Source organism: Anas platyrhynchos, chromosome 10, assembly GCF_047663525.1.
Source record: "Anas platyrhynchos isolate ZD024472 breed Pekin duck chromosome 10, IASCAAS_PekinDuck_T2T, whole genome shotgun sequence".
In the NCBI taxonomy this organism is placed as follows: Eukaryota; Metazoa; Chordata; class Aves; order Anseriformes; family Anatidae; genus Anas; species Anas platyrhynchos.
This window is the reverse complement of record NC_092596.1, coordinates 8493859-8506075: the sequence shown is the minus strand read 5'-3', so window position 1 is coordinate 8506075 and position 12217 is coordinate 8493859. Positions and strand designations below refer to the sequence as shown.

Here is a 12217-nt window from a genome sequence, read left to right as displayed (position 1 = left end):
TCGATCTTTGAATCAGCATCACTCAATTGGCAGCCACATACCAAACCTTGGCACATAAAGCCAATACACCGGCGTTACCCAAAGCCAGCTCCCCGGTGGCAGGAGGTCCTGAAAGCTGCCGTGTGCAGGTTGCGGCTAAGCCCCGGCTCCCCCCAGGCTCCCCCCCTTGCTAAGCAATGGGAAGCAGCAGCTTCTCTGCCACGCACCGAGATGCTCGCTCTGACCGACGTGCTCACTCCACGTGGACCGGGACCTTTGGCTTCCTGCCTCACGAGAGAAGTTCTGGCTCTAGGAAATATCTCCAGCCCAACCTGTTCCCAGGGACCTCACTAGGTACTAGGTGGGGTGGGCGGAAAGCCAGCTGAGCAGCTGGGTTAGGAGCAGCAGCACAAAGTCCATCTGGAGGCCGGTCACTACCGGTGCTTCCCAGGGGTCGATACTGGGGCCAGTATTGTCCAACACTTACCTAAATGGAATTGCAGAGAAACAAAAGACTGCTAACCAAAGCTAAGCAAACACAAAGTGAATAAGTAATTCAGGCACCCACTGGTACCGGGGCAACCGGGATCTGTGACAGAAGGCTGGAGATAAGCACACAATGCCCATGCCCCCTGGAGAAGCTACTGCCATCCATGTCCAACCAGACCTTGTTACCTTGGTTACCACGTGGAGAAAATCACCCTTACAAAGGGCAGCGAGGCCTCATCACCTGTCTAATTTGTGTTTGCCTCCCCTTGGCCATCCCGGAGGTTTCCCACGTGCAGAACTGCAAGGGCCCAGCTGCCTTTGTGGGAATACTTGGGGGTGGGGGGCACTGAAAGGCAAACTTTATAAAGCCATAAAAGTGGGTGAATTATTAACCCTTACTCCTGAAACAGCTGCAGTCTGGTAGAGCAGAGGCCGCTCTCAAGTACCAGCAAAAAGCTGAATATCGCACCGGCATCCTGATGGGATAGGGGCGTCTGGCCTAAAAGGCCTTTCAACATTTGCTAGGTCCATGAGTTACCTTGCTTTGTGCAACTGGCTGAGGCCATAGTGACCTCTGCGGCCTCTCAGTTTAACTCTCCTTAAACGTGTTGAGATCTGAAGACTCAACCTGAGAGTATCTCACACTGTAGTTTCTGTTTCCTAGCAGCTAAAACCAGCCCCACATCACTGCTGAGCTGAGGGGGGAACCCATGATGCTGAGAATCCAACCTCCACTTTTGATTTGAGCATGTATTTCAGCATGTATTTTATTGTGTATTTTTCTCATGCCTCTATCCTATTCAATTGCTTATGTTCAGTTGCTTACTCGTGCCAGGTTAGATTGTGTTTGGAGGAAGGAAATACGGTTCTTACTCTAGTTGATACAATAACCGGACGGGAGGAGCAGGAAAAACAACAAGGCATGGTTGAGGACCCTGATTCCTGCCGACTGCATGGAGTGAGCCCTTACCTTCCCCAGCCCTGTAGCACGGCAACACCCAAAGCCTGGCCTCCATGATGCCCCCTCAAAGAAACACATCATATTTTCCCTCCTGGGCAGAAAAACCCATAAGAGAACAGAGCAGCTACTGTCAACACCCAGTGAATTCAGCAGAGGGATTTGCATTTAGGCAAATAGCTTCAGAAGCACACCAAGGTCGCTGCAGGTGTGGGTGCTGGTGCGGGTGGGGACAATGGTCCTTGGAGATGCTGTCCCATCTGCAAAGGGCATCAGGGGTGGGCAGGGAGGACACAGAGCTGTGGATGTGGGGGAAAGCAGCCTGACCTCCCCTTCCAAAGCACGTTGAAATCATCCGCACACGGGGAGCGAGCAGTGGAGTGTGGCCTCACACAGTGGAAGGAAGGGGTGGGTAACTGCACGGCTGCATCCGCATTGAAACAATGAACTACTGAGAGAGACACTTGCAACTACTCTTAAAAACCCTTCTCTCCCCCATGTCCTGGTTTTAAAGAGGAAAATAAAAGAGGAAGTGTGCATTTGGACCCTCCGGTTCTGCATTGTATAAAAAATAAAAATAAAAATAAAGGCAGAATTAATTAATTTAATTGCTGTTTATCACCAGTACATTGGAGACTCAGACCTACTGAAACTCAATGTTGGGGAGAAATTGGGTTGAGTCAGCCAAGTGTGAAACACCCCCAGTGTCTAGCAGGTGGGAACAGGATCCTTGATGTTGGGCAGGGACATTTCAAAGGACCTGGAGGACCTGCAGGGAAGAAATTTTTCACAGTCAGGGTGGTGAGGCACTGGAACAGGCTGCCCAGAGGAGCTGTGGGTGCCCCATCATTGGAGGCGTTCAAAGTTGGGTTGGACGGGGCTTTGAGCAACCTGATCTAGGGAGAGGTGTCCGTGCCCATGGCAGGAGGACGGACGGGATGGTCTCTAAGTGTCCCTTCCAACCCAAACCGTGCTGTAATCCCACGTGCTGAACATTAGTGGAGCCAAAGGTCTGGTCCACCAGTCCAGACCTGCCCCACACCAGGCAGAGGCGTGAGCTGTGGGGGCCTCTCTTCTCACCCACCCCTGCATGGCCCCAAAACCCAACAAGACCCTACACATGGGTCTAACACTTGTTCATCCAACCCCGGCTGGTTTTGGCTGGGGCACGGAGATGCTGACTGAGGCTGTGATGAGCAGGATGGGCACTGGGGGCTTTACCCCAGGGCTAAGCCCCCATGCACCCACAGCACCACCAAAATCCAAAGGGCGTGGATGAAACCAGAAAGAATTAAGACTTAAAACTTCAAGCTGGGGCCATGAGTGATGCATCTGTGGAGAGATTTGAGCAGGTGCTCAAGCACAGACCCCATTGGAGCATCCCACTCCAAATCCTGTGTAAAATCAGGGGCTGGGAGGGCAGAGCTGGGCTGCACCTTTCATGGGGTCTAGGACTTAAAACAAGGCATGGGATAATTTCCATATCTTGCTCTTTTCACTCCAGGACGGTGTGAATTTATACAGAAAAAGGCAAAGAAGGCTCTACCTCTCCTTTTCGGCACAGCTGGAGTCACGTTCGTTCTGCCACCCCTGTGTGGTGTGATCTGCGAAAAGACAAGTCCGCTCGTGGGCACTGGGCAAAGCGCCTGCGGGGCACAGCGTTTTGGGGGACAGTATCTGGGGCTCAAATGGGGAAGGGAAATGGTCACCAGAGAGGCTGTGGGCTCTTCTCTAAAGCAGAAAGCCGAGTTGTGTGTAGTTCACACTGCTGCTAGACCGCAGAGGTAGAGAGGGAAGCGGAGGAGGGGCACTTACAGCAGAGGAAGATGGCGAGGAGCGGAAGGGCTGACACTGCCGCCGTGCTCACCGCGAGGGCGGTCACGTCCACAAATGCTGTGCAGCCGTCCTCTGAGGTCAGACAGGCGAAAAAGCAGAAGAAAACTCGGTCAGAAGGAAAAGAGAAAGGCAGACTGACACTGTGAGAACGTGCGTACATATAAAAAAGTGAAATTGTCCTGAAAAATAAAAGCAATCTTTTGCATTTTCTTTGGGCGGCTCCAGCTCTGGATGGCCATGTGGAAGGGCTGTTGCAGAGAAGCTTCTCACCGTGGCGATGGTGGATGTTCTTTATGTGGAAGCTGCTCGTCAGCACCACCAAGAGCACCCCGCCGGGAGCTGTGTAGCCCATCGTGCGCTGTGCTGGCCGTGAAAAGGAGGACACAGAGACGTCAGCGTGTGCTGCCAGAGGTGGATGGGGGTTCCTTTAGACCACAGTCTGCTGGGGACCCACCGGCATGAATTGGCACACAAAGGATGAGATTTTGCACAAAAGAACACCTCCCCACACCTGTTTTCTATTGATCTCCATCCCTGCCATGCTTGAACAGCTCACCTGTTGTGCTTTTGAGCTGGATGAGCTTGGTAGGCTGGAAGGTCACGTTGGCGGCCACCAGGAAGGTGACCACAATCACGTACAGAAGGACAATCTCCGGCAATATGACGGCAATGGATGGGCCTGAAAGAAAACGTTTCAGGGCTGAGCATCACTTCTCCCTGCAAGCAGCTCCCTGTCTGGCACAGCAAGGATTACTCTTGCATGCTGCACCCTGCATGGGGGAAAGCAGAGGGGTCCGCGCCGCACCGCCCCCCAAAACGCCCCGTACCTTCTTCTCGCATCCAGAGGAGCCCGGCAGTGCCAGCCAGGATGGAGGAGACGCACACCAGCCCGCAGGTGTAGGCGCTGAGCCACCGCCACAGCTCCCCCCCTAGACACCCAGAGCAGTGCGAGGTGACACCTGCGTCCCCACGGGGGATCCCGCGCCAGCCCCCAGCCCTCCCCTGGGTGGGACGCAGCACTGGGGGGTCCCTGCCTGGGGCACGGAGGGGTTGACCTGCTCCAGAGAGAGGGGAGCTGGGAGGGGCTCTGTGCCCACGGCACAGCGTGTGCTAAACACTATTAAAATGGAGCCTTCTCATAAAAATAATGCTTTGAGATGCTTCATTTCTATGAGTGTCACTCAGTCGTTTCAATCCTCTGAGCAAAGATGCGTAGGAAACGCCAGGGTTTAACCTAGCCTGAAAACAGAGCAAAACAAGTTTTCTCCCTTAAAAACAAAATCCACCAAGGAAGGTTTCTCTCTTTACTCTTAAAAGACCTGCCAGACGAGGAGAAAGTGAGAAGTTCGGGCAGCTGGAAGGGGAATGAGCCAGTTACTGGCTCCTCTGGCAGCATCGCTCCTGGCTCTGCCCCGCTGGGTACGGGGACTGGGGGTTCGGCTGCCCCTCGCTGCAGACTCACTTATTCGCAGCTTTTCGGACTGGCAGACGGGAATAACTAATCCCCATCCCGAGACAGCAGCAAAGACCACGGCGACCACTGCAATCCTCAGCACATCCTTCAGGGGAGGAGAGAGACCTGGAAACAAACAACCCACGGCTCTGGGAATGAGGCCACCGACAGGACCAGCACGGATGGCGATGCTGGGCCGTGGAGCTCCCCCGTGGCTGCCATGGGTTTGCTTTGCCAGCTGGTGGATCAGAGCCTCTGCTGGAGGCCCTGGTCCACGAAACATCCGCGCTGGGCTGTGTGCTGCCCACAGGCACCCTGCCCACCACCCTCTGCCCACATCCTGCCCACCATCGCCTTGGCCAAGGGCCTTGGGACCTCCTCCAAGAGGGAATGGCCAACCTCCTGCTGCCCATCCCGACAAGAACCGGGACTTGGGGGCAGGCAGAGGTGTGAAGGGAGACGGGGAGTTGCTGCTGAGCATCGCACGATGGGGAGCTCCACTCAATGGTGTGTGTCGGCCACCGCCTCACGGGATGGGGGCCAGGCCTTGGGGCATGGGGGAAGAAGAAGGGGCTGAGAGCACTCCGGGGTGCTGGGGATGGGTGGAGAGCAGGAAGAGTGCTGGGAGCTGGGGAGCAGCATCTCTCCATTTCCCTGGGCCCATGGAAAGTACCACTTGAGCTGCTGTTTTGGTGAGCACCTGCAACAGTGACGTTCAGGGAGGTCTCCTGCCAGCTTATCCCGTTGCTGGCGTTGCAGGAGTAGGAGCCGCAGTCCGACTTCTTCACCGCCCTCAGGTGCAAAATGCTGAGGCTGCCGGAGACGTGGAAACCTCTGCCCCGGGGAAGCGCCTGCCCGTCCTTCTTCCAGGTGATGGTGTCCACCCTGCCCTCCACCACCTCGCAGAGCACCTCACCGGTGGCCTTGGCCACCAGGCCACTGCTCCAGAGCTGAGGGCGAGACACGGGCTCTGGGAAGAGGACAGAGACACCAGCACTTCTCTCAGATACGAGCTGGAGCAGCTTTCCCCACTGCATCCTGGAGTCTGCAAGGATGCAATCACAGCTGCCCTTCTCCAGAAGGTCCTGCACTGCTGAGAGCTGCTGTGCTTCCTGGTATTTATTTATTTTTCCTAGCTGAGTCATTGTTTATATTGTGTTTGAGTTGTTACAGAGCATTTAATATAATTTAATATATGGAAAAAAAAAAAAAGGGAAAAAGAAAAAAAAAAAAAAAGAAGAGGAAAGACAGTCCCCAGGCAGACTACTGTGTAGCAGAAAGGGAAAATGAATGTTGGGGAGCTGCGGTTGCATCATGGCCACAGCCTTGTTAGGAAGAAAATCGAGCACACAAGCAAATTAAGGGAATTGGCAGGAGCAGCAGGACGAGCTTCTGTGTTGTTTACAATGTGCTCTTAGCTCTGCAACGGCGGCTGGCGCCTGGAAATGGCAGACAGCTGCTCAGCCAGTGTGGTCTGAGGGGGAGGTTTTTGGTGAGTCCTCCATAAAGAGCACCCTGCTGGGCTTCGCTCCATCAGTCCCACCAGAACCTTGCTAAAGATGCTGCAGAGCTAGCAATGGACACAACCACACCGGTCCCTCCGTCCTTCCACTGAGAGCAGAGACCAAGGGAGGAAGGGACCTTCCAGGATGGGGGCCAGCCCTTTGTCACAGCTCCAGGAGGTCTCTCAGGGCAGCCCCACCAGACCTGGTGGTCGCCCAGAGGTCTCCAGGAGGCTCTGCCCCAAGTTCCCCTTGCGATGTCTCCATCCATGGCTGGTCCAAGCTCCTCATGATCAGCCAAGAAACATTCCTCCGCTTGTATCCATCAGCCCGCTCCTCCCTCCCGTGCCCACCACTTACTGAGGACATCCAGCAAGACCTTCAGGCTCTCCCTTTCTGCCAGGTTGATGGTCACTTTGTAGATGCCGCTGTCGCTTTCCTGTAGGTCCTCCAGGAGGAGAGATCCATTGGGTGGATGGAAAAGGGCTCGTCCCACGTAGGGTGGGTGGATGGCCACGTAGTGCGACCCCTCATCGTACTGCACGACGGCGCGGGAGATGGAGCCATTGAGGTACTCCCAGCGCGCGGAGTGGATGTGCACAGCATCAGCTGGCCCAGCAAGCAGCACGGAGGAGCCCACCACGACCACTCTTCTCTGCAGGGCTCCCTCTGCTTCCGCGGCCTGCTGCAAAGGCACCAGCAGCCCTGGATGGCAGAAGATGGAGAGAAGACAGGGCTGGGAGGTGGAGCAAGTCTTGGGAGAAGCTGTGCCAAGGGCACACAGGTGGCACCTGGACAGCTTGGTGATCACGTCTCACAAAGCACTGCCAGCAACCAGCACGTCACCAGGCAGGGAGGCATCCCAGCCTGAGCTGCTAGGGGTGGCTGAAGAAGCCTGGCTGCAGGGCTGAGACCTTTTCTGCTCCAGTTGTGTTGGGGTGGGGGTGGCCTCCCCTCCCCGTCTGTGCCTAGAAGGGGCTTCCCAAGCATCTCATCCCCAGCACCTGGTCTTGTCTGGAGCTGAAAACATCTCCCTGTGAACACCTGAGCAGGATGCAGCTGCTTCCCCCAGGTGCCTGGCAGTTTATGGCTTTGTCATGGCTTGGGCTCTAAGTGACGCTCCAAGGACTGCAAGTGGTCACAGCGCCCAGCCCTGAGTGGAGAAAAAGAGTTTTCGGGAAAAGCCAGGCAGAAATCATTGCTAAAATCCCAGCCTGTACAGCAGATGCTTTAAAAACAAGCAAACAAAATTGGTGATTGCAAAGAGCTTAGAGGAACAGTCTGGCTTAGGCAGAGGAAATGAAAGGAAGGGTAATTGTTTACTTAGAAATAAAGATAGCCGTGAAATACATGGCAGTTATCCACCCAGGCACGGATCCAATGAATTGCCGGAGCCAATCCCAGCACCACAAGAGCCTCTCCTCATGGAGACGATGGAGCCCGAGCTCCTCTCCCCTCGGGGCTGCCAGGCGCAGGCTCAGCATCCTCCCTTCTCGCAGCTGCTGGCGTGCCTCACACTGCCGCCTGCTGTCTGCAAAGCCCCTGGGAACTGGCCCCGGCCGGTAATCTCTCCCGGTGATTTTGCAGCACAAGGCATTAGGGGTAAAAACGCAAACAAACCAAGCCCTGCTGACGGCTCTGCACTTCTCAGGCTCGTGACCTCCAGAAACAGCCATCGGTTTTTATTTTTGTGCCCCCCAAACTGTGAGAGATGTGTGCGAGGAGAAGAAACAAGCTTATAATTGAAAATCCCTGTGCTCTAGAAGAGCGCTCTTTACACACACAAAATAAGAGAAAATATTTCATTACAAGCATCTTTATACGCCTGCAATATACAAAGCTCATCCTGTAGGTGCTCAGCACTCCCTGACACCATGGCATCTGGCAAACAGTGCATATACCTGAACAGGTTTGGTTTCCATTTCAGCTGTTCACCCTGAAAAGCTTTGTACATTTGTGCTTCAAGCCGGCCGGTGCTTTGACCACAGTGAGATTATTTCCATAACTGCAATAAATTCTGTGTTGTTACATATCCTGGTCTCAGATAAACCTACCCGCAGAGGATATTTATTCTTGGTTCCATGCTTCTGAGTTGCTTCTACCTCCTCTGCCTTTGGACAGTGGAGCAGAGATGCCCTTCCTTGCAGGACAAGCAACTTGTCCCATTTAAAAACCCTAATCCACATGGACCAGCGCTACCCACGCACAATTGCAAAGCTCTGCTGAAACCTCTGCTGGTTTGCAGCAGGTGAGAATCCAGCCCCGAGCCTGCTGGGTGTCATCATCCCCTACTTTACCTGCCAGGAGCATCCAGCTGGTCCCCAGCAGCTCTATGGGACGGTGCAGCTGCATCTGCCAAGGAGAAAAGGCTCAAAAAATCCTGTATTTTGAAAGTAATGATGATTGCAAGTCAGGTAGTTGCTTGCAGGGGGCTGGATTCCTGATGCTCAGGAGGGCAGTGCCGAGGGTGGGCTGGTGCCAGGCTCACCGTTTCCCTGCTGATGGCTCCTCTCCGTTCCTGCTGCCTCTTCTCCTCTTTCCTGGGAGGTTTTCTGCTGCCAGCAGCCGCTCCCGCCCCAGCGTGCCGCGAAGCCGCTGCTGTTCCTGCGGGGAGGAGTGGCACTGCGTTCCGAGGAGCCAGGCTGTAGCTGGGCAGAGTAGCGTTGAACCCCAGAAGCGGCCCCACCACAAGAAATGCAGTGCCTGCTGGCCAGGACAACCCAGGGAGAAGAACCCATCTGACTTCTCTCCTAGGGGGTATATCTTATTTCCTTGCTGGCATGGGCAATACAAATCCCGGGTGATGTCCCAGGTTGTTTCCATGCCCTGAGGCCAAAGATCCATCATCCCCATCCCTTTCTTGCAGCTCAAGCATCTTCCATCCTGCCCCTGGGAGAGGGCCTCAGCTCCCTAAGCCTGTTTCTGGTCCTCTAACCTGCTTTTAGCATTGGCAGGGGCTCGGAGACACTTATTCCACTGCCAGGGGCTTTTTCCTCCACCAAGACAGGTGCAGAATGGGATCACCCATGTGCCACAAGCTTTCCACAAAGGGAATTTCACTGTAAGGGGGTTTGCACTGGAGGAGCACCTAAGGACCAAGTTTCATGCTCTAGGCTGAGGAGCAGAGAGATGAGAGGCTCGGGAAGGTTGGAGATCTGCCCCAGAGCAGCAGGGAAAGCTTTCCTGCCCTGCCGAGAGTGACCCCCAAAACTGGAGCAAGATGGAGCAAGACAGCTGTCTGTGCAGCCAGTCATTTCACAATTCCGTATTTTCATTTTTAAATGAACTTCTCTTTCTCCCTGTGGCTATCGAAGTGCAGGCTCTCTGTTCCCATCTTGGTTCCTCCACGTAAGGTCACAGCACAGGCCATGTGCATTCTGTCATAGTGAAGCACTGCTGCATCCTGTGAGCTTGGAGAGCTGCAAAACTAAAAGCAACTGATAGAAGTGTAAGGGTGCTGGTGCAAAACAGCAGCAGAAAAATGTGATTTGTCACAGGGAGCAGCAGCTCTGTCCCCTCCCTAAAGCAGCACATCGCTTGGGTAGCCCCTTGCAGCTGCAACGGATGCATCAATGTGCGACAACAGCCATCAGGGTGACAATTCAACTGAAGTTGCCTTCAAGAATATGTGACAGGATGAAGCTTTCTTTCTCTGGGCAGATGTGTTATTTGTTTGCCGGAAGGATGAACTGTCGCAGATGAAGGTAGTCCACCCACCTGTCCCACCATGCCCCCATCATCCAGACCCACCGCTCCAAAGAGACATTTTTCTATATCAGGCTACTCTAGTATCATTCCTTCCACAACTTTCTGGAAGAAAACTTTAAAATCATGTTTTCCACTTAATCTTGGATGAACTGCAGGAAAAAGGCAAGCTAACGCCTTTCGCATGAACTTTTAAAAGCTTTTCTGGCACTTACTTTCGGGCATTTGTTGCACCTTGCACCTTTCAGGGGGATGGAAGAAATTAAACACCAAACACAGCAGCACAACCCTATAAATATTGTCTGTGAGGAAGATTTTCCACACATGCTGCTTTGGGGCAGTGCAGCTTATTGCGGTTGGAGAAAGATGAGCAGAGTGTCTGACCACCAGCAGATGCGAATCTCATGCCACAGCCTATCAAAATGCACAGCACCAGGCCTCTCTCTCCCACTCACACACTGCTGCAGCCCAAATAGTTGTGAAGGGATGGTCACGCTGCTGCAGCTCAAATAGTTGTGAAGGGATGGTCATTCTCTGCTAGAAAACAGAAATGCCCCAGTGAAAAAGATAATTACATTTTCTGGTCGATCTCAGCGTCTCTTGCGGCAGTGTTTTGAGGACCCGGGCCTTTGCCAAGGAGGTGCTTGGCTGATTGTTCACACAGAACACTCCTAAATTCTCCATCTAGGGTTAAATGAGAGGGGAAAAAAAAAAACGTAAAGAGACTCCTCTACCTGATCAGTCCTGGTGAAGCCATGGGACACCCTTTCCCTCTGAGCAAACAGCACCAGAGTCCAAGAAAGGCAGAAGAGTGTGGGTCTGCAGGCACCTCTGGAGGTCATCTAGTCTACCCCTTGCTCATGCAGGGTCTCCTAGAGTTGGTTGCCCAGCACCATGTCCTGTTGGGTTTTGAATGTCTGGGCCTGGCTGTTTAGCCAGTTTCCAGCCCCACCATACTAATAAATTCACTTATCAAACCCATACTTTATCAGCTTCTCTGTGAGGATGCTGTGGTGCTATCTCTATGGGAGATGGTGTCAAAAGCCTTACTGATATGGAAGTAGGCGACATCCCCTGCTCTCCCTTCGTCCATCAATCAGCCCTTTCATTGCAGAAGGCTATTGGGTTAGTTACGCAGGATTTCTCATTCCTAAATCCACGCTACCTTCTTCCAATCACCTTCTTGCCCATCATGTGCTGGGAAATGCTGCCCAGGAATTGAGGTGAATCTGTCCGTCCTGTATTTCACTCATGTCCTCCTTGCCCCTTTCTGAAGGTAGGGGTGACACTTGCTTTCCACCAGCCTTCAGAAACCTCCCCACAGCCTCTCAGAGATGATCAGGAGTGGCCTGTCACTGCCATCAGCCAGCTCCCTCAGAGCTTGTGGGTGCATCCTTTCAGGCCCCATGGGCCTATATATGCCCAGTTGGCTTCAGTGCTCCCTGATCTGGTCCCCTCCCACCAAGAACACACCTTCCTTGCTCCAGACCTTCTCCAGGCCCTCGGATTGCTGAACACAAGTACCGGTGAAGACCGAGGTGAAGAAGGCACTGGGTACCTCGGCATTTTCCACCCCTCTTGTTACCAGGCCCCCTGCCCCACTCATTGTCAGCCCCAGAATATGGCTTTCAGACACATGGGATGGATTTCCGATCCCTAATATTGTGATTCTGTGACTAAAACATGGAAGAATAAACTAGGATGAGCGGCAAGGCCGCAGAGAGGACCGGTGCACTACCTGAATCGTTAATTCAAAGGCCGCGTGTATCCAGCAGAGGAAGCTGCTCTGAGGTGTAGCTAGCGAGTGTCTGAGAAGCACCTGCAAGACCTGCAAGCACCGAGCCGCCTGCAGCCACAAAGAAAGCCACACTGACCTTTAAGAGCTGCAAAGAGCAAGCAAAGGAGGGGGCTGGGAGGCAGAGGCCTGCGAGGAAGCCGCTCGGAGAAGGAAATGAAATGGCAGCGGCAGCTGGCGGGGCTGCAGTGTGGGGGCTAGAGGCAGAGACAGGTGGTGTGGGTGAGAACAAAAGGCCTTTGGTGGTGGGAGCTCGGGGCAAGCAGGGGTGAGAGTCAGGCAGGGACAGGGAAGCACACAAAGCACCACGTATCCTGTGTGGCCGTCCAGCCCCCCCTCTGCTCGTTCAGTTTCTCTTTTTCCCTTCGGTTTCTGCAGTTCCCTCTGTGCTCTGCACGCAGCGTGGGTCACGAGAGGAGCTGTGGGCTCGCTGTGAGGTCTGCCTGCACTGTGCTGCTGTGTGAGGCACGCATGGGGCCTGCTTTCCCCTCCCCTGGCCT

General features: G+C 54.0%; 1 protein-coding gene across 1 annotated transcript; it reads right to left on the bottom strand.

Annotated features, from left to right (window-relative positions):
• Window positions 1-2014: 2014 nt before the first annotated feature.
• On the bottom strand, window positions 2015-8944 carry LOC110351390 (uncharacterized). Its single transcript, XM_038184247.2, has 11 exons — window positions 8706-8944; window positions 8515-8569; window positions 6578-6922; window positions 5416-5685; window positions 4725-4841; window positions 4090-4191; window positions 3819-3941; window positions 3533-3625; window positions 3242-3334; window positions 2973-3030; window positions 2015-2195 (listed from the first exon to the last, which is right to left on the bottom strand). The coding sequence occupies exons 2-11, from the start codon at window positions 8567-8569 to the stop codon at window positions 2135-2137; spliced, it is 1317 nt and encodes a 438-aa protein (XP_038040175.1). The 5' UTR covers window positions 8706-8944; the 3' UTR covers window positions 2015-2134.
• Between the last annotated feature and the right edge of the window lie 3273 nt (window positions 8945-12217).

What these genes read in the sequence shown, in the direction of transcription:
- LOC110351390 (XM_038184247.2), bottom strand. Translation starts at nt 8,569, where the DNA reads ATGCAGCTGCACCGTCCCATAGAGCTGCTGGGGACCAGCTGGATGCTC. An exon ending in GTCCGAAAAGCTGCGAATAA is followed by an intron (nt 4,192 to 4,724) that starts GTGAGTCTGCAG and finishes CTGGGTGTCTAG; the next exon opens with GGGGGGAGCTGTGGCGGTGG. An exon ending in CCTCTGGATGCGAGAAGAAG is followed by an intron (nt 3,942 to 4,089) that starts GTACGGGGCGTT and finishes GTTTTCTTTCAG; the next exon opens with GCCCATCCATTGCCGTCATA.